General features: G+C 27.1%; 1 protein-coding gene across 2 annotated transcripts; it reads left to right on the top strand.

Moving 5' to 3' along the window:
• Positions 1-2,194: 2,194 nt before the first annotated feature.
• LOC100210497 (BTB/POZ domain-containing protein 10) lies at positions 2,195-14,917 on the top strand. Of its 2 annotated transcripts, XM_065813021.1 has the most exons (8): positions 2,215-2,539; positions 2,639-2,778; positions 12,539-12,635; positions 12,733-12,853; positions 13,528-13,628; positions 13,740-13,836; positions 14,095-14,259; positions 14,339-14,917. In XM_065813021.1, the coding sequence occupies exons 1-8, from the start codon at positions 2,363-2,365 to the stop codon at positions 14,536-14,538; spliced, it is 1,098 nt and encodes a 365-aa protein (XP_065669093.1). In that variant the 5' UTR covers positions 2,215-2,362; the 3' UTR covers positions 14,539-14,917. The 2 variants fall into 2 exon arrangements, with proteins under 2 accessions (XP_065669092.1, XP_065669093.1); XM_065813020.1 differs by having other exon boundaries at positions 2,195-2,778.
• Positions 14,918-23,594: the final 8,677 nt, after the last annotated feature.

Genomic DNA, 23,594 nt, shown 5'->3' with positions numbered 1-23,594 from the left:
TAAGCTCCATGCATTGTATTTGCAATATTATTATATAAAAAACAGTTTTTGGTGTTTTTCGAGTTCAACAGTGTATTTTATAACAGGATATGGTTCGTTTAGGATTTTTAGAAACATTTATTGCTGTTATATTGAGTCGAAGCGAGCGTGACAATCGGTATGGACGTATGTAAATTAACTATATCAAATGAAGCCTAAACTTCATTGGGATCTATTTTCATTGCCCGGCTTTATTAATAAAGCACTTCAAGTTAATAAATTTATCTTTGATTTTATTTAGTGTTAGTTGAATAATATAAACAAGATATTTGGATGTTCTATAAGGTAGTGTGTTGGTTAGCAGGACACATTGATACAGCAGAACAGATTGGAAGATCATTTTTAGGTTTTTGCGGGAAATCATTCCATATATTCTTTTTTGGAAAATTTTGCGGAAATCATTCCATATATTTTAGGTAGGACACAATCTGATATATACATTTTAAAATCGGATATATATATTTGCATCCTTTTGGTATATAAATGCGAAACCTGCGCCTTTATCAAAATTAATCTAAATATTCGAATTAATTTTTAATTTGTTTATGGAAAGACAATGTTGTTTTGTAAAATTATTTTTTAATCTTAATTGAAACGAATTGAATGAAATTGTAAAACAATTTTGTCCTAAAGATTCTGCCTGTGTTGCTTAATATAATTTTTAAGTCGTAAAGCGCACGTTTCAATATTACTTACAATGTTGAATAATAATAATTTTCAAAGTTTGCGCTTAGAAAATTATTATTAATGTATTACCGGAATGGGGCATTTACTCTGGTGTCCTATCTCGGTTATAATTTAACAACCTTTTTTTTTCGATGCCCTGATATTGCACCAAGAAAGTTTTTTATGATATATTCAACTTGAAAATATTAATTTAATTCATACTCTTTAAGATTACTCTTTAATATTTACAAAAAATCCGTGGTTAGGTTTACAGATCTTAAAATGTAAAAACAGAGATAACTACTCAGCCGCATTTAGTCCTAAAAAGACGGCTGGGTAGCCCCGGTCTCTCCTACTATTAAAAACCAAAAACTCAATGCATAATATATCAATCAGTTATTTGATTTTTATTAAGTATATCATTAGTTAAAATTATTATTATTAAAGAGATATTTAATAAACGGGTGTTCATACTCTAAGTATTTAATATGTTGTATATTTATCTATAGTTGAACGTTAAACATTTGATTTTTTTTCAATACTGAATATAAAACGTTCTTTGTAACAGTTCGTAGCAGCCGTATTCAAGAAAATTTGAAGAACTACGTCTACGTTAAACTCTGCTGATTTAATATTCTTAAGTTTAATTTTTAATTTTATAGTTAATTTTAAATTTATAACTTGTTGTAAAAACTGATATAAATTAGATGCTATAAAAGTGTGCCAATTTTTTAGGTTTAAGTGGTTTCCTTTTTGCAAGATATAGACTTCTCGCCCTAGGAGCACAACAATATAAACTAGATCTCTAGAACTAAGTTCTTAAAGTATTAGTTAATTAAAACATTTATTCTTATCAAAAGTTACCTTAATCTAGTTTTAAGAAAAACTAAAACACTTTGTAATATATAATATGTAACATATAATATATATAATATGTAATATATAATATATAACTTTGTAATATAAACCTTTTACTCTGGTAAAAACTAATTATTATATCATAACGTCATTCCTTTTAATGTGAAACTATAAACATTTGCAACTTGGGACAAAATCTACTTAATTTAACTTGTGACTATTCGTTCCTTTAGAATAGGCGGGTTCGATATTTATAAGTGGCAAATGCAATGATATATATATATATATATATATATATATATATATATATATATATATATATATATATATATATATATATATATATTTATATATATATATATATATATACATATATCCCGCAAGTTAGACATCTAGTGTATATATACTAGATGTCTAACTTGCGGGATTTTCTTGAACGAAGCCGCTTTTTTGTTTACAAATTTAATCCGCCATTTTAGAAAGGGCAAATATTATATAGTTAATGTTCTGGTAGCCATTTCTAATTAAGCGGCTTCACTTTTCTTTTTTTTTTTAACAAGTTAGAAGGTTTTTTTCCGATTGGGAATTGTCTCAAAAAGGAATCACCCCTGAACAAATTTCTGTATGGGCCGTCGAATTCTGAAAGTTTCAAAATATACGATCAGCGTATATTTTGAAATCGTTAAAGTTTTTTTCCGTATTTGGCTTCAAGTTAAAATTGTTTAACGTTTAACAATTTAAAAGTTATTTTATACTTGTTTTTTAGATTTTTCAATTTGACTACTTTTTTATTTAAAAAATGAAAAACGAAAGTGATGATATTGATGAAGTACCTGTTGGAACGCCAAGAGAAGAAAGGCTTGCCAGAAGACTTAAAGTTATCGATGTTCCTGCATCAAGTTCATCTGACAATGATTCAGATATTGTTATGCTTCAAAACTCTTTTCAAGAATTGTATTCTCCGGTTTTAAATGTTGTTAGTAATCATTCTTCTATTCCATCGTTATCTTCTTCCAATGTCGTAAATAGTGATAATGATGAATCCTCATTTTCTAGATCCTATATTTCTTTACAGCCAGAGGTGATTGCCACTACTAATCAATCAACAAGACCAAAAATCCAAATTCAGAATAGGGCTACATTGTTAGTTGGTGGAACTCGTTTCAATATAAACCCTCATATATTTATGAAGCATCCAAATACAATGTTAGGAAGGTAATCAATCATTATTTTCAGCATTGTTAATCTTGTTAACATTAACAAATTAACATTAGTAAATGATTATTTATGTTAGTTACTATATAATTTTTAAATATTTCTGTATCTTTTTTAGAGTTAATTGTGTAAATATGTCTTTAAAATTTTTATAAAGTTAATCTTAGGCAATAGAATTTACAGCCATACCTTTTAAAAAAACAATTTTTTAGTTTGAATTTAAAGTAGATATTCTAAAATAGTGGTTGGTAAAATTAAATGTGGAATTTTGAACCTTAGTCAAGATTTTAAAATAAACTTAGGGAAGCAAAGTAAATATTGTAATGAAGAAAAAGTGGCTGTTGTAATGAATTATAATAAAATTTGTATATTTTTTTGCTTTAAAATTGATGAAAAGTCTAAAAAGGAGTTAAAATATTTTGCATTAATATATAAAGTTTACAAAAACTAATGCGTTGTTTTTCAATTTCTATCAAACTTCTAATTGGTGGCTAAAAATAAATTTGTTATTGGTAAGAATAAATAGGTTTCTTTACTTATGAACTGTACTCTGTAAATATTTTATGATTTTAAGAGGGTATCCATAAAGAACGTACACAGTAAAACCACTGATTTAGGACCCCCTCCCTTTGTACAAACCTGTATGCTTTTGAAGACGCCCCTTCTCCCACGTACGTACGCATTATTATTATTATTTTTATGTTTATTTTTCTCTTATTAATTATAACGAGAGATAACCCACCCCCTTTCCCTTGTATGCGTTTGTAGGCTTTTGGGAAACCCCCTCCCCCATACTTGCGTACGTACTTTATGGATGGCCCCTAAATTGATAGACATTTAATTATTGGTTTAGAATAATAATGTCTAATAAAGGTTTAGTTCTTGTAGCTTGATTAACTTGTGTATTTTTTTAAGGATAAAGCTTTCAGATTCAGATCCCCTCCCACAAAATGAGGGGATTGTAAATTTTGCACGGTCATAACTTCTGTGGTTTACAATATTTTTGAATGAAATTTAAAACCTGTAGATAAATTTAAGTTTAGTATAAGATAGTAAAGTTGAAAATTTTACTACATAATTGCCCTCACATTTGGGCAGTGGGTATTAAAATTTTGGAATATTTTTTTCTCAGTCCTTCATCATTGCAATTTTTTGTAAAGCCTCCTCATTTGGTATAGGCATAAAAATACTTAAGTTTGGAGTTGGAGCACAATATGTGAAATTGTCATATCTAAAACGTTAAAAAATATTGTGAGCACCCATGCATCAGAGTACAAAATGCGTATGTTATATTTGTGATACAAATATACAAAATTTTTTAAAAATTTAATGTTCTTAACTTAGATTGTTTACTCACAAATAAAATTATGTAATTTACATAGGAATTTTTTTTCATGATGACTTCTACACACATTTAAAGTTGATCATTTGTTCAACAAGACAGACAAATAACTAGAAATAATAACACATATTGTTAGTATACACTCTTAATAACAAGTTGGCGAAAAACTGTTGATGTCACCATGTTTCCTGAAGGTGGAAGTGCGTGTGTAAAGCAATATTTTTTCACTTTAACTTTAGTAAAATTTTGTTAAAAGCATCTATCTTATATGATTTTCTGTTAAAATAATAATTATATTATTAATTTGATTTTTCTTATTTTTTTAATTTAATCTCTGCAATTGTTATCTTTACATTGAGTCAAGATCTTTAACAAATCCAAAATGAAAAAAGTACCAAAAACTATAAAACACAAAAAACCATCATTATTACCAAATTCTCTAAATCCATCATTCACTCAAATTTGTGGTCTTCTTTTATGTTGAGTTTTATCTCTTGCAAAGTTCACCAGACCAACTTGCTCTTTGCGAGACTAATTTAAGTTCAGCTGTCTCATCTTGTGATCTTAGTGTTGATGGTTACCTTCTTTTAATTTGTAAAAACTTCACATGCTTAAATAGTCACACGCTTAGCCTGCACATTTACATGTGTAAGAATTTGCCCATTTGTCAGTGGAGAATAAAAGGAAAATAGTAGAATAAAAACTAAGTTTAAATCCACAGAATATTCTTTAATGTGCTTTTTTTTACCACCACTTCACTCTATCACCTTTCACTTTGTTCTATATTGTTCTCCTTTATCTTAAGATAACACTCTTTTTGATGTTTTTGATGTTATTTCTGATCAAATTGACTAAGCTCTTTCTCTTTATCCTTCAGCCAATATTAATGCTCATTAAATGCTTGGCTCTAGTGGCAGTGACTCTGTAGGCATTAAGGCCCACAATTTTTGCCTTTCTCAATCTCTAGTACAAACAATCAACTTTCCAACTCGCTTTCCAGGCAATCTGAATCATTTACCTTCTCTACTTGACTTAAGTCTTATTTCTAATCCTATTCAGTGTTCAGTTTCTCCATATTCACTCAGGATGTGCTTCTTATTTAACTTCTTGTATTCAGGCTGGCATGGAATCATTTATTCTTCTCAATGATTTCAAGTCAAGCCTGGCTTTTTTTGGTTTTCCTCTCATTGTACTGCTGAAATTTCCCATTGTAACCATTACTTACATATCTATCACCAAAAAAATTCTCCAGAAAATAGATGTCTGTTTACTATTGCTAGAAAACATTGTAAAAAGGGTTTGTCTAACGTCAAAGCCTGCTGTTCTCAGGTCACAAAATCTGTTGTTCTACCTCTCTTGCATGGTTCAGATTTTATTACCTAACTTAAAGGCAAAGCTGAGTTGTTTGCTAAAAACTTATCATCAATCTCATCTCTTGATTCTACTAATCCCATCATACCTGATATAGTCAACAAACAGGTTGATCTGTTATCCCTATTTTCAAAAATTCTGGAGAGCGATCTGACTCGGGGCATTTGAGCTTAAAAAGAATTTCACTTCTGTTACAGCATGAGGCTCTCAGTGGCTGGTGAACTTTAACTCAAATAAAACTCAATTTTTTCAGCTAATTATTATTACAACTACAGTATGCGACAAAAGTGTTTACATGTTTTTGAAAAATATTCTTTTTTAAAATAAATGATTGAAATATATGTTTATATATTAATATATATATACCAAAATAAAGGTAATTCATTGTAGTTTCATATTTTGAGCCTGAATTTAAATGAATGAGAAGTGTTTATAGCAAATTATTTATTGAAACAAAATGTCAGATGTAAACAGTTTTGTCGCGATTTATGCTATTATTAATTTTAATGCGAAATTAATACTTTGTGTAGCCTCCACGACTTCTAATGACTGCTGCAATTCTCGCAGGCATGCTACCAATCAACTTCTGCATTTTCTTACTCCAGATTCTATTCTTTATCTCTATAAATCTGTCCTGGTATGGAATACTGTTGCCTTATATAGAGCAAATCTTCGAATAATGTCTTTTTTTAAATTTAGACAAGGTGCAAAAATGCATTGTAAACATAGTTGGACCTGCTCTTGCAGCCAACTTTCAACCATTATCAAATCGTTATGTTGCTTCTCTTTCTCTTTTCTATAAATACTATATTAGACGCTGCTATAAAGAGCTAGCGTGTATTGTGCCATCTACTAAAATCCATTCTCTTTTTACTTGTTATTCAATTAGGTTTTATCCTTTTTTACTTTTTTTTACTGTGACTGTTTCTAAATGCTTCTAAAGTTCTTATTTGTCTAGTTTTTTTCCTCAAACATCCATTTTTTGGAATTGGTTCCATTCATCTTATTTTCCTGTTTCATATAATTTTTTTAGGCTATCTATAATTGTTATCTTGTTTATAAAATTCATGTTTTCACCTCCAGTAACTTATTATTATTATTAATGTTATTATTATTATTATTATTATTATTTTATTGTTACATATCAATTTACTCATACTCAATCACCTTTCTCTTTGTTTTTTATTGCAATTTTTGATTAAATTGGCTGAGCCCTTTCTGTTTATCCATCAGTCAATATTGTTGTTATTGGTGACTTAAATGCTCATCGTGCTAAATGTCTTGGTTCTAGTAACTTGCTGGCACTAATGTTCAAAATTTGTGTCTTTCTCAACATTTTTTTAAAACTTTGTGACTTGTTTTCAGACAACCCTAATCTTACCTTTACACCTAGATTAAACCCTCGAAATTAGGAAAAATGAAGTCGTCAATAAATTGCTGACCTCAAACTATTGGAGGTCGGCAAAAAAAATTGACACAAAGGGGTTACCATAAAACATAGAAATGAGGTCGGCAATATTTTGCTGATCTCAAACACTTAAGGGTTGGCATTGCAGAATGCCGACCCAATTGCAAGGGCTGCCTAGATTACTTTTTTTTATTTGCTGATCCTAGCTTATGCTCTTTTTTTTCTTGTTCTACTTAAACTATTAAACTACTTAACTTAAACTATTAAACTATTCCTTTTTAACCCAGTATTTAATTTGTTTATGATGGAAAACACTCTTGTTTATTTCCAGTGACTTCTGGGTACTAAAAAACTACATCCTTGGTCCTGTTTTGTTTTTCAATATATTTCTTAATACAAAATAATGATCTTCCTCATATCACCTCTAAGTTGGCTTTATTTGCTAGTCACAATAATTTATACTCCACTTTTGATAAGAAGTTATCTTTTTTTGATTGTAACAAACTGGACTTGCTATTGTGAATTTTAACCCAAATAAGACTTTTTGCTGCTAATAATTATCTCAATGTTAATATTATATGTATTAATAAATAAGTTAATAAATGCCAACACTCTGACTTTATGCTCTCTATATTATTTGGGACACCCTAATATATATATATATATATATATATATATATATATATATATATATATATATATATATATATATATATTATATATATATATATATATATATATATATATATATATATATATATATGTATATATGTGTGTATGTGTATATATATATATATATATATGTGTATATATATATATATATATATATATATATATATATATATATATATATATATATATATATATATATATATATATATATATATATATATATATATATATTAGGGTGTCCCAAATAACAGCATTTTAAAAAAATCTATGCTACCATCCGCTTAATGTAAAATAACACTGGATTTAAAGATTTTTTGAATAAAAAATATTTTTAGGGGTCCCCTAAGACCCTTGAACATCAGATGGGTTCCTATAATTATCAAAAAAAGTTCTTCAAAAATATATCATGTTGGATCTCAAAAGAAGCAAAATTATATAGAAATTTCAAAAATAACCATTGTTACATCAATTATAATACAAAATCTTGTTCAATTCCCTATTTTTTGCTTTTAGTTAAAAAATGTCATTTTCTGTTCACCAAAATCTAAAATAATAATTTCTTTATGAAATGATAACTTTTTGAAGTTTTTATATAATTTTGCTTTATTTGAGACCCAATAAGACATACTTTTAAAAAACTATTTTCTTGTTAGTATTAGGGAGCCATTAAATGTTTAAGGGTCTTGGGGGACCCCTCAAAATATTTTTTATTCAAAAATTTTTAAACCAAGTGTTATTTTATCATATCGAACATATATATATATATATATATATATATATAAATATATATATATATATATATATATATATATATATATATATATATATATATATATATATATATATATAAATATATATATATATGTATGTACATATATATATACGTTTTTCAGAGTTATAGAGTTGAGAGAGGGTTGTAACCACAAAAAGTAGCCTCTTTGGCTGTAGTTGCCCTCTCGGCATTGGGGAGGTGAATAATTAAAATATATATATATGTGTGTGTGTATATATATATATATATATATATATATATATATATATATATATATATATATATATATATATATATATATATATATATATATATATATATATATATATATATATATATATATATATATATATATATATATATATACACACATACATACATTTATATATATACTTTTTAATTATTCACCTCCCCAAAGCCGAGAAGGCCACTACAGTCAAAGAGGCTACTTTTTGTGGTTACAACCCTCTCTATAACTCTACAACTCTACAACATTTTTGAAAAATCTATGCTACCATCCCCTTAATGTAAAATAACACTGGATTTAAAGATTTTTTGAATAAAAAATATTTTTAGGGGTTCCCCAAGACCCTTGAACATCAGATGGGTTCCTATAATTATCAAAAAAAGTTCTTCAAAAATATATAAAATAATATAGTTAAAAAATGTCATTTTCTGTTCACCAAAATCTAAAATAATAATTTCTTTATGAAATGATAACTTTTTGAAGTTTTTATATAATTTTGTCATTTACTACAATTAAAGATTTGGCATAATTCTGAAAGCTTTTAAAAGCAGATTGAGTAAACCAAAACTCAGGGGGAAGCGAAAGCCAATCTTTTATCCTTTGTTCCTCTAATCCAATCCTATCAAACATAAGACATGAAAATTCATCAACCAACAGAGCAAGTGAAGAAGGATGTTCACTAATTTCGTTTCCCATTTCTGTTTTATCCTCTATATCTATTTTTGATTTGTTTTTAGTATTGTACCATGCTGTAATTGGCATTTTAAAAGTAAGAATTGCTTTTGCAAGATTTGCTTTCTCCTCAAATGACATATTATCATCCAACAGAGCAAGAGGAATCATTGTTGAATCTAAATACCAACTATGTTTGTAAAGAGAGCTTAAAATTGCATCGACAGCATCTGGTTTGGCATAAAGTTTTTGGTACTGTTGCATTTGGTGTATTGCTTTTATATCAAGAAAGGGAGCTCTAATAGCGTCATTAGCCTGTAAATACCATTTGGCATAAAAGCAAACTATAAATTCACTTATTAGCCTGGTTTCTGTCTTGAGTTTATTATTCTGGTTTACAAACTCAAGATGGCTGGAAAGAAGCTGTAGCTTTAGGTAGTAAAGTGCTTTGGATAAGAACCTAGCATGATAAACTGCTCCAGGTTTTCTTAGTGTTACTAAAGATGAAGAAAGGTAAATTACGACAAGTTCTGCAAGCTCATTTCTATCATCTCTGATAAAACCTTTATTTTCTTTTCCATTTGTAATGTATTCTTGCCAAAAGTTCAAAGACTCTTGCGCAGCTTTCTCAAGAATATTTCCCCTTACTACTTTCCAATCAAACTTTATCAGTTCTGTTTGATTGTAATTAAAATCAGGATTTTCAAAAAAAAATTTTAATTTTTTAAAAATGGGATTATCTGGTCCTGTAGAATGTTCATCTGAAACTGAATTACAAAAATGAACCATTCTTAATTCACATACATGTCTGCATGCAATAAGTAAAAGATATTTGCCTAAATTGTTGGATATTTTAATTAAAGAACCTTTCTTTAACCCAGTGTTACTTGCAGTAGTATCAAAACATATTCCTCCTACTTTGGATTTAAGGTTGTACTCCTTAAGAAGGTCCATTACACCATTGCATTGATCTTCACCAGAGGATAATGGTAAAGGAAGTACTCCAAGCAAGTGTGTCCCACCTTCAATATTTATGAGTACAGCCAGTCTATCAGTTTTAATTCTTTTTCCTTTGTTTAATTCAATTAATGTTTTGCCATCAAAATGCACTATGCATGGGTATGAGGATTCATTCATTGCTTGCTGAACATCTTCTTTTGATATCATGCGTATATTATGATTTGCATGTTTCATTTTTCTAGCTGCTGTAGACTGGCTACATTTGAAATCTGTCAGATCAGCTCCTGATTGAGATAGAATTGCACTCTCCAGGATCAAAATCAGTATCACTCAAGGAGTCCTCACTAGTATCTTTATTATTTTCAACATTAGTTGTACCCTCTAATATTGTTGTTTCACTTGCTGCTTTCTCTTTCTGCTACTCTTCATTACCTAAAAATGTAACAAAAAATTTACTACTTATTAATTTTAATTTAATTATACGAGAGATTGAAATAGTGAGTGAACATTGTTTTTTTTGTTTAGCTATTTTTATTTTAAACCATCTTAAGTGGCATGTAAATTGTAAGTTGGCTAGAAAGCCTAGCAATTTTTTTTTTTTTTTGGTTTAAAAGAAATACATACTATTTTTCTGTACTTCTTATCTTCTGATCCAAGCATAAGTCTTCTTTTCCCTTCTTGGTCCTCCAGCAACTCCAAATCCTCAAGCTTGTCTGAATCAGATCTTTTTTTGTCATTTTTTATTGTATTCCTAAGATCAGGAATGCCAGCTCAGAATAATTTGTTCAGGTAAACTTTAAAATCTTGTTGCTTTGCTAAATCTGCAGTGGATCCCTTTTTTTCATGTCCAGATTTGAAAGATTTTTTACTAGACTTTGATCGTTTAGTATAAAAAATCCAGCTTTAATCCATGGCTCTTTTACCTTGGCCAAAATACAATCACATTTACTTTTCATTGCACATCTTTCAAAGTTTTTTTGAGGAGAACAAGCAAGAATAGTGGCTTTTTTTGATGTACTTGGGAAAAATGATTCATTGTAAGCTAAGTGCTGCAGTATTTCCATCCCTGTTGGAAGCTGACAGCCTTGTTTACAAAAAGTAAGAAATAAAAAGTTTAGCTAAATTTTTTATCTTAAGGGTTTCATTCTAAAACTAATTATTACCTTTAATGGCTGGCTTTGCTTCTTCGATAATGAATAGTTTTTTTTTAGACCTTAGTGTTCTTACACTTCCTATTTTCTGACCACACTCTTCTTCTTTATGCATATTTAGATTAATCTATTTAATTTTTTTTGACCTAAAAAATCAAACTTAAAATAATTATTGTAAAATAATTTGCTATTACAACAAATGGAACAGTTCAATTGTTCTTTGAGCTACTAAAGCTGGGTCTCGTCAAATCTCCACCTTATAGAAATTACTAAATTTTATTGTAGATTTACATAACTAACTAAAAAAGTATATATTTTGGATATATGGTTATAATCCTTTGTCAGTAACATAAATATGGTAAGTACATTATCAAATATTGTAATTTTTTATCTAAATACAAAAAAAATTTTTTTTGGAAAAAAAACTACAATACCATGTATTTTTGCTAAAATATATAGGTAAAAATAAACATCCCATAAAAAAAAAATTCAAATTTTTATGATTTAACTTTCTTTGGACCTGCAAAATTGGCTGTTTATGATGGATTTTGAGAATTTTTTTTCTAAAAAAGTGCTTAGGGGATAAGGATAGAGTGGACCTGTTGAGCTCAAATTTTTTGGGAGTTGTTTTTTCAACATTTGCCCCAAATCTAGAGTGTATGGTATTTTAGATTTGAAAATTTCCTCAAACTGACTACTCCTAATATGTGTATATATATATATATATATATATATATATATATATATATATATATATATATATATATATACATATATATATATATAAATATATATATATATATATATATATATATATATATATATATATATATATATATATATACATATATATATATATAAATATATATATATATATATATATATATATATATATATATATATATATATATATATATATATATATAATGCATTTAGCCCAGCAATCAATTGATTTAACTGGGCATGAAATGTCACTCATAAAATTGTACAAAAATAAATGTAGATTGTTTGAGAATCTAGATTCTTTATATCTAGATAGCACTTGCCCAAACCCAAAATCTCTGTAAATGTATGTACTGATGTCCTCGCTGATGGTTATTTTTGTATGTTATATGCAAGGTTACCTATGCAGCGATATTTATACACACGTTTTTTTTGTCAATAGAATGTTCACATCAGCCAGCAATTACTTAAGAGTAAATGAACATGGTGAATATCTTGTTGCTGAAGGTGTCTCTCCAAATGTATTTCAAATAATTTTGGTAAGGTAATTATGTTATAGTATCTTCGTAAGTTTTAAGCAATTATTTTCAGGTATTAAATGCTTTTGTGTGCTAAAGGTAATCTTGTTTTTTTTAGGAATACTACAAAACTGGCAAAATGGTTTGCCCATCAACAGTTCATGTTTCAGAATTAAGAGAAGCATGTGACTATCTTCTTGTTCCATTCAGCCATGAATCTCTTTCATGTCAAAATTTAAGTATGCTAACATGTTTTTATTGAAAAATATCATTGGTATTTAAAAAGCAATTACATTTAAATTTACCCAAATGATTATAATTTGTTAAAATCATTTGGGTGAAGTTTATGTTATATTATGTATATTCAATTTGTTACACCATAAAAAATTTGTAATTTTATTCTATAGTTCTCTGAATTTTTTTTAGTAATCATTAAAAATTAATAAAAATGTTGTGGCAAACTTTTTTAACTTTTTAAATTGTTTAGAGGATGAATTCACAAATTTTTAGTTGTTGTCAGTCTTTTGTTATTAGTCATTTATTGTTATTCAATTGTTGTTAATCATTTGTTATTAGTCATTTGTTGTTAGTCATTTGATATTAGTCTTTTGTTGTTAGTCTTTTTTAAACTTGAATAATTACTATAAAAATTATTTTTTAATCAAATCATAAAAATTTTGGAAAATTATTTTTGAAGTGTGCTATTCTAAAGCTTCTTGCTAAAAAAAAAAATTTCCTTTACTTTGAATGTTTTTCATATGTAATTGTTTCAAAGAAAAAATATTTTTAAGTGCAGTTTAGTTTAAATGCTGTCAATATTGTAGCATTTAATAAGAAATTAAACAAAACAAAAGGTGATTTACAAAATACTTGTATATTTTACCTGTAGTCTTTGTTACTTTAAAAATTTTAGGTGAGCTACTGCATGAACTTTCAAACGATGGGGCAAGAGTTGAGTTTACCAGTCTTTACATTGAAGGTTATATATTACCCAAGATGATTGAGAGTGCTAAGGTATTCATTAGATTTGTCAAAACTACAAATATATTTTAATGTGAGCTAATGTTTAAAATACTTTTTATTTTGTTTCAGTTTGTTTGCAATGTATTTTTTAACTAATTTTAGAAAGGTAATAGGGAATGTCACTTAGTTGTGCTTAAAGATGACGACACAATTGAATGGGGAGAGTTTCCTCCAAGCACTGGAGAAGAATTTGCTGAAAGTAACTGGATATTTTTTTTAAGCAAAATATATTTGTTCATGAAATATAGTGATGTCTCTAAAAAAACATTTAGTAATAAAAATTTGATGACTAATTACTTTTAGATTTTTTTAATTTAATGAGTTTAAACATTTTTAAATTAAAAAAAAAAATTTACAATAGAAATAAATTATTTGGACCATGTGTAAATGTACCAAGTATTTATAATATTAAAATGCTTTGTATTTTATTAATTTTTTTTTTTTACCTTTATTTTAGTTATTTACAGTTCAAAGCTATATCATTTTTTTAAATACTTTGAAAACCGAGATGTTGCAAAAGAGGTATTAAAAGAAAGAGGTTTAAAAAAAGTGAAGTTGGGTATTGAAGGTTACCCAACGCATATGGAGAAAGTCAAATACAAGCAACATGGAAAACCTGATGGTATGCTTGAATATTATTATTTGATAAACATCGAACTTATGAAGCGATTTTTTTTTTATTTACATATTTTGTATTTTAGTTGTGTATAGTTATATACAGCGACCCTTTGTGCACATGTCTTGGGAGAAAGAAGGAAGTAAAAGTCGACATGTAGATTTTCAGTGTGTGAAGCCTAAATATAATTCAGTTGGACCCAATGCTGATGAAATAGTTCCTTTTGGTGCTGCTGTTATAGATATTGATATCCCAACTGCTCTCTTGACAGATCAAGGAGACTAGATTATTGGGTTGAATTAGTTTTGAAGAAAGAAGAATCTTATTCAAAATGGCGTGATCCTGAGCGGCTTTCGGTCATTCAAATCCGTTAATTGTGTGGTTGAGAATAAAGTCGATTGTTATATCATTTTAAATATATTTGCTCTAAGCACAAAAATTGTTGTTAAATTCAAGCATGAGTTTTATCGGTTTTTTATTGGTTTATATGTGATATTAACATTTGTTTATAATATATTTGTTATTTTTTTTATCTACTTTAGAATATTGTTTTTTTAGTTGTTCAAACAATCTTCTTATTCAACTTTTAATATACAATGTACTAAATATTGTAATTGTTTATAAAAAATTACTATTTAATTTAATAAACATTGAACTTTTCTAATTGAAGCTTATTTTTGGACTTGAAGATATAAATTACGATAAATAATAATTAATTAACAATATAATGGGTTAGAGACATAATAAGTGAAATTAATGATAACGTATTAGAGACATAAGTAATCATTAGTGTAATGCTACTTTTTGTTATGTCATGAAATCTTTTCTATAACATGAGTTGTTTAATAAAAAAAATGGTTGTTTAATTTAAAATTTTATTAAGTCAAATAAAAAAGTTACTTAAGAGAAATTAGAAAATTTACTTATTAGAAATATCGGATAATTTGTATATTTTTAAAATTAGCTAAAGTTAACAGTGAATATAATATAAAATTAACTTAAGTATTATTGGTAAATTAGAAATACAATAATTTTAATCAATTACTATTTTAGTTATATATTTCCATAAATATATCTCTCATAAGGGGTGAGTAAACATCAAAGAGGAATGCAAACAACTTTACACCACAAAAGAATCAAGGGAGCTACTAGTTTCAGCAGGTGCATATGGATAGCGAACAAAAAGCTTGGCCAATTTCAAAACTATTCTATAAGTTCGGCATATTCTTGGCTACTATCACCACCTAGTTGACGTACGCCCTACCCCACCAGCAAAAACTGTTATGCAAATAATTTTCGAAAATTTAGAGTAGCTCTGGAATATGAAATATAGCTTGCCGTCAGTATCCAGAGCTGGCATCACAAAGAAATTAAATAAACTTGTGGATGCTTATAAAACATGTTTGGTGAGAAAGTCTACTAAGGATTTCTTTATGGCGTTTGATATCCTCGACAAAAATATAAAAATAAGACGGAAAAGCAGATCTTTTATGATCATCAAAAAGCTAATAGAAAGAGTTGTGCATCAACCAGCCAAACAGTTGATGATCATCCTGCTAACAGGCAGTTGATAGCTAAAAACATAGATCTTGATTATGTAAAGCAATTATATACAGGGTCAAGCTCCCAATATGTTGATTATTCTGACAATTTCCAGCCGTTGCTAGAGCTACCCAAAAGAAAGCTTAAATCAAAAGTGAATAACAATACTTCTCAAGATAAAAAAAAAATTTTTTTCAAATATGTTTACTTTATTTTTGTTTAATGCAATACCAATTGCTATAATGTGCGCAGAAACTGGTATCTAAACCCACAAAGCTGCTAGGATAACTTGCTCATTAAGTTATTTTCATGAAGATATTCCCACTTCACATCAATCTGCTTTTTTATAGTTGATAAAAGGTTTCAACTCTTATTTTATAGCTGGTAAAAAGGTTTCCTTCAGGTTAAACTTAAATCTATTCAATCGTCTTTTACATTTTGATGGGAAAGCTGTGGCAGCATATAATTATGGTGTTAAGAAAGTGAAGCGTATGGTCATCGCCCTTCAGTCAGATGGACCAATATTTTAATACATTGGTCTTAAAACACTTCATACTAAAGAAACCTCAAAAATCTAGGAGTTATGATAAAGGAAACATTGTCAGAGTATGGTGTTTATAAAGTCTCATTATTTGTGATACCTGCTCCGTTAGTAAAAACATGTTACATAAAAATTATACATGTTAGTAAAAATTATATTATTTATTTTTAATGGCATATAATTAAATAAATAATTACATTTTATTTTATGTGGATCTTATGATGGTTCTGGTGGAATATTAGGGGTTTTAATTATAGGTCTGAGCTGTTTAATAGACCTGTTCCTTATTATGGGTGCAATGCACACATTTTGGACCTTGTTTTAAATAAAATAGTAAATTTCTATTTGCCAACAACAACAAAATCACCTGCTTTAACTGATATTTAGTTTATAAGGAAACTAAAAGAAAAGAACCTACAATTAAAATATTATACAATGTTATGCATAAAATACCATATCCTCCTCCAACTGTAAAAACCTAGAAAAATGACTATAGGCTGTTGGGTAGGTTTGTTTCCCTCAATTTATTTTAACAGATCGAGAATTTGGCAGATAATTTTTTTATGTCAATGATATGTATGAATTGTATACGCATTTTTTTTTGCTTTTTTTTCAAGTTATGTATTGCCTTTACGCACTACTTGGATTCCATAATATTACTCAAACTGGAGCTGTCAATCAAATTTCCATGTTCTTACTCATCAAGGTGGAACAGCAGGGTAATTTACGTCTTACTAGGATATTTTCTAATCTCTAAAGACCGTCTTTGAAATAAACAGAAAAGTTTATTAACTGTTTCTGGTCACATATACGTGGTTCAAAATGAGAGAGAAACCCAATTAGATAAACCTAAAAGAAGCCACATCAAGCTGCATTCAAACCCAAGAAGCTTTGATCAGACATATCCTTAGAGTCAAAGTCTCATTAAAAAATCTGAATATAACAAATGAGGTAGTTAAAAGAAGACTCCGAGCTATAAACATCCGATGTAAACGGGCCAAGTCTGATAATGCTCTTGAGAGACTTTTTCAACTCAAATTTTTATTAAAATGTCTAATTAAAAGTAATTTAAATTTATAAACTTTCTTATATATTTATAATTAATATTTTAAACTAAATCAGTTTTCAAAAAACGGGAATATAGAACTTTTTTCTTCATCTGCAAAAAGTAATTTTTTTTTTGACCTAATAAAATTTTAAAATATTTCATTAATTTTTATAAGGTTGTGTTTAGAAAACAATTATTCATGTTTAAAAAAGGTTTCACGAGTGATTTTTTGAAACTTATTTTTGAAAATAGTTATTATAGCATCACCCTAGTAATCATAATCGATATTACTTCATAACGGTAAAAAAAATTTTTTTTCAAATTTGTTTTTGAAAGAGTTCATCGTCTTCGGGCTAAGGGACAATTTTACGAAGGTGGGTGGTTTATTTATAGTCATATAAATTTATAGCTTATTTTTCAAGGAATATAGTCGAATATAGGAATAAAAATTTGACAAATTTCATTCGGCAAATTTTAAGTTTTGAGGGATTTTTTTGAAACTTGTTGACAGCTTTTAAGGACTTGCCCCCTCCTCATTTTATTCAAAAAATTGCCTCTGTTTGCTTTAACAGTTTCAAAATTCAAATTATTCCAATCATTACAAACTCGATTTACAAAATAATTATGTTTTGCATAACATATTTTCTTGCAAATCTAAAGTTGTAATTTCTACCCTTTATTTTTTTTTTGTCTCTTACTCTATTTATGGCATTTCGGTTGCTCTTTTTTGAACTTACTCATCAAGATTTATAAAAACTTTAAGAAAAGAAAACAACAGTATTACGTGAATGTATTAAAGAAAAAATATAAAATTGAAAAATTTTAAAAACTTCAACTGTATAGTTTTTAAAAGTATTTTGGAATTTCCTATAAATTTTCTCTACTCCATTACCATATTTTTGAATTATTATCTTTTTCCTTATAAAAAAAAATTGTTTTGGGTTACTACAATAACAGCCTATATGTTTAGTATATTAGCTAAATTAAATATATTAAACAAATATATTAATTGAGTTTAATGAAATAAAAAAGTCAACTTCTATAATAAAGTATTCGCATTTTTTAATTATTTAATATTTGATATTAAAATACCAAAAAAAAATATCCGTTACACCTTTTCTCTAACTCAACTTTTAGTTCGGCAAAATAATAAATATTTGGTGCGTTGTAAAAGTTGTTAAAACATATAAAACAATCCCTTTTTTTTTAAAGATGTTTTTTTTTTTAATTATTCTTTATTTGTTTGTGTAAAAAAAATAAGTTCCTTTTTCTTTCTTTGGTTTAAAAACTTTGAATTGTCTGGAGACAATTCTAAAAATCGAGTTTCCAATGTGATGCATTCAGTTGTAAAGAGAGAATGAATAGTTAACGTAAAAGGAGTGATGAAATGTCTGATAAAGCATTATTTATAAAGTAAATATTTCATATGTACCTTTCCAAAAATATTTTTAAACATCTATTGATATTTTAATTTAAAAGCTCTAAGTTAGATTGATAGTTTTACATAAATTACTCTGAACTTGTTGAAAAAGGAAAGAATGAATAGATAAAATACACTGTTGAATATAGAGTCCAAGTAATAACAGCTTAATTTGTGCAGATAAAAAAAAAGACGTTGGAAAATGTGAAAAAAGAGGAAAGTTGAGGTACAATGCTTTACCACAAAAATTTAAAAATTTTCCAGACCATCTAAAAAGTGTATTAAGTTAAGTTTTGTTTATCCAATTTAAACTTAATAGGTTTTTACAATACTATAAGTCATATTTACTCTACTCCAACCTTAATTAGTCTTATTATGGTACTTTCTGAGCCATGTATTTTTCCAGTCTCATTTTTTTATGGCCTCTGTTAAACATGGTTTTTTGGTTTGACGACAACCCATTCAATTCTCTTTAACCAACCGTCTCTAGCACATCCTTTTGGATGCATTGATTCCTTCATTGTTTATCTCACGCTTCATTATCAAGTAGTTAGGTGGTTTTAAAGACAGATGGCCCTGATTTTACCATCACAACGTAAAGTAGAATTTATTTTTCAGCCTTTTTTGCTTCTAGCTGCTTCAAGAGGCACATTTGCATCAATTTTTCTTTAATTTTGGTTCACTACTGACTTCAAAACACTAAAATTTTTGCTACCTATATCTGAGAATGTGTAGAATGAAGAAGTAAGAATTGTACTTTCCCAAAATTCTTTGGGTTAAATCTGTAGACTTGCTCATACTAAAAACAAAATAGAAGTTAGAATAGTTAAGAATTAACCTCATTTTCAAACTATTTATTCTCCTTTTGAATACAAAATGTTAAAAGCTCATTGTTTGCTGAACGATTTCCAGAGTGTTTAAATACTGATTTCCTACTGCCACTTTTTGACCCAAATTATATTAGAGAATATAATTTGGGTCAAGAAGTGCTTGGTTTATTGCCTTTGGTTTATTGCTGTTTTTTTCTGGATTCTTTTTTGTCCTTTTGAAATTTCCTAAAAATATTCTCGAGGAGCACTTGGCCTTGACAATTTAGTACTTTGTGTTTTAATGGTAAATAGGGAAGGAATACTGAACCAAAAAACTTCTCTGGATTCTTTCTTAGAAGAACTAAATTTGCCTGCTAATTTGCCAATGTACTGCGTGAACGACCAGGCAAGAAACACGATACTTGCAGTCAAATTGTCCAAGCGCCTTGACCAATACTTGTGCAACAATCATATTTTGCAATGTACAGTTCGAGACTCATTTGGAATGACTGCTGGAATGGATGCTGCGTTGCAAACATGCAAACATTTGGCTTCTTTAACTCACCAGTCAACAAGGAATCAATTTTAGACAGTTACGCCAATCTGTTGACACAAGATGGAATAGTGAACTGGATTGAATGGCTTCTGTCCTACATCTAAAGAGTGCAATTATCAGCTTATGTGCAAATGAAGATATTTTTTCTTCAAAGACCATCAGTGCATCACAGTGGAAATCAATCGAGGGAGCAGTAGAAATTTTGGCACCACTTACAGAAGCTACAGAAACGTGGTCGGCTGAGTCTATTCCAACAATTAACACTGTCGCCGATTCTCTTTATTTAATCCATGACAAAATTGATCAATTTATTGAGATGAATGGAAAAAATGGCTACGGTGTCTTGTATGAAAAAAAACTTGAAAAGCTGCATTGAGAAAAGATTTCCTCTTTGTCACACTGGAAACTTATTGAGTGCTGCAGCAAACTACTTAAATCCTGCTTTAAAGGGACTTCACTTGAAGCTCTTCAAAAAATTTCAAACAACAAAAGAATAGTTAGCCTCACAGGTTAAGGATACTGTTGAGTGCCAACCTGTTGCCAGAGTCCTTTCAGCAGCTTGTCCCCTAATTCAAAACTGAAGCGCAAGTTAAACGTCAGACTTGAAACACAAGAGCCAACATCTGAACTGAATCCTATTTTGAGCGAAATGTGCCAGTATGAATATTTCCCTGATGCCAAAAAAGACTTTCCGATTCTTGATTGGCGGAAATTGCATTCAAATACATTGCCAGAACTCTCTTCATTAGCTAGGCAAATTTTAGCTATTCCAGCAAGTTCAACTAAATCAGAGAGAGTTTTTAGCTCAGGTGGAAGTGTCGTCCGATCATCCAGACACAACTTACACCCAGAAAAAGTAGAACAAATCATCTTAATTAGAGAAAACATTGTCTTGTTTGGAAAAGTTTAGCAAAAAAATTCTGAATTAATATTTGAAAAAGTTGTAACTTCTCGTCTCGGTCTCGTCTCGGTTTGAAAAAACCTATTCTCGCTCATGGTTAGCTTTATTAGATTTTTTTTTCTCAAGAGTTAAAAACTTGCATTCTATCTTCATCTTTTTAAAAATAAGATACAAATACGTAATATAGAAACTGTCTTTAAAACTGGGCCAAGTCAGTAAGTAAGTTTATATGATATAAATTTGTATTATCTTGATTAGATTCTGGTTGAAATGATTGATATCTCAGCAATCGAGACGAACCCGTTTACCCGTAAAATTTAAAAAAATGCTCTCGCAATATGTGCCAGCCCGGCTATTTGGGCCATACCAACCCGATTCACATTTACTGCCCCTAATCCCAAGTATCGGAACGGAACTCGTGGTTAATACTTTTCACATGGGATTCTATTAATTCCCCATAAAAAATAATTCTGAGATTTTAATTCATTTTTAATTAGACTTTAATAAATTTTTTAATTAAAGCTGCATTTTAAATTTGAAGCGTGTACATTTTTTTTTGTTTTTGCTTTGGCTGTTTTTATTATTAATTTAATCTTTGTTTATAGAAAAACGAATTATATTTTATGAAATTTGTTTTTTGATAAAAAATTTATTTCATATGTTTAATTTATATAAATTAATTAAATATAATTTATAAAAAAGATTCTTATCCTACTTTATGAAGTAATACCCAAAAATATTTTTTGGTGTCAACTATGACTTGTTCGACAGTCAAAAAGTCAATTAAAAAACCACCAAAAAGTCTTTTGTAATGTAAAAATTTCATTTAACTAAAAATGATCTAGATTTTAGACAGTTTTACTCATTATGTACACAAATTTAGACGTTTAAATTAAAGAAGTTAAGTGCTGGATGACTTTAGACATCTAAGACAAACCAAAAGGATTATTGATTGAATGTCCATGATTGCTTTGATTCATATTTTTTAATTTGATCCACTGTTGATGGTAGCAATAGTAGATATGTAGCACAAATAATCAACATTAAATGAGTCTTTATTATTTTTTTTTTCCGCATTTACAATTGCTTTACATGCTTTTATTATATAATCATTACTTAAGTACATTAATACATTACTGTACTTAAGTAAATGATTATATTAGAAGGTAGATAAGTATATAAGAAGTTTTATCTTTTACAAGCAACAAGAAAGTTGTGTTTCATTTGAGCTAAATTTATTGTATAATATATATATATATATATATATATATATATATATATATATATATATATATATATATATATATATATATATATATATATATATATATATATATATATATATATATATATATATATATATATATATATATATATATATATAAATATATATATATATATATATATATATATATATATATATATATATATATATATATATATATATATATATATATATATATATATATATATATATATATATATTATACAATAAATTTAGCATATAAATGAAACACAACTTTCTCGTTGCTTGTAAAAGATAAAACTTCTTTAAAACTTCTAATATACTTATCTAATATATATATATATATATATATATATATATATATATATATATATATATATATATATATATATATATATATATATATATATTATACAATAAATTTAGCTCAAATGAAACACAACTTTCTCGTTGCTTGTAAAAGATAAAACTTCTTTAAAACTTCTAATATACTTATCTAATATATATATATATATATATATATATATATATATATATATATATATATATATATATATATATATATATATATATATATATATATATATTATACAATAAATTTAGCTCAAATGAAACACAACTTTCTCGTTGCTTGTAAAAGATAAAACTTCTTTAAAACTTCTAATATACTTATCTAATAATATATATATATATATATATATATATATATATATATATATATATATATATATATATATATATATATATATATATATATATATATTATACAATAAATTTAGCTCAAATGAAACACAACTTTCTCGTTGCTTGTAAAAGATAAAACTTCTTTAAAACTTCTAATATACTTATCTAATATATATATATATATATATATATATATATATATATATATATATATATATATATATATATATATATATATATATTATACAATAAATTTAGCTCAAATGAAACACAACTTTCTCGTTGCTTGTAAAAGATAAAACTTCTTTAAAACTTCTAATATACTTATCTAATAATATATATATATATATATATATATATATATATATATATATATATATATATATATATATATATGTATATATATATATATATATATATATATATATATATATATATATAATATTTTTGCAGAATGTTTTACAATTGTTCTTTATATCTATTGTCTGTATTATAAATTTGTCATTTATAACTTTGTGTTATAGTATTGTAATGAAATAAAATCTTACTTTTACTTTTATTATTGTTTGTGTTTAGAAACTTTTTTTTTTTAAC

Source organism: Hydra vulgaris, chromosome 12 (genome assembly GCF_038396675.1).
Source record: "Hydra vulgaris chromosome 12, alternate assembly HydraT2T_AEP".
Lineage (NCBI taxonomy): Eukaryota > Metazoa > Cnidaria > Hydrozoa > Anthoathecata > Hydridae > Hydra > Hydra vulgaris.
The sequence above is the reverse complement of the archived record's forward strand: the minus strand, read 5'-3'. Positions and strand labels throughout refer to the sequence as shown.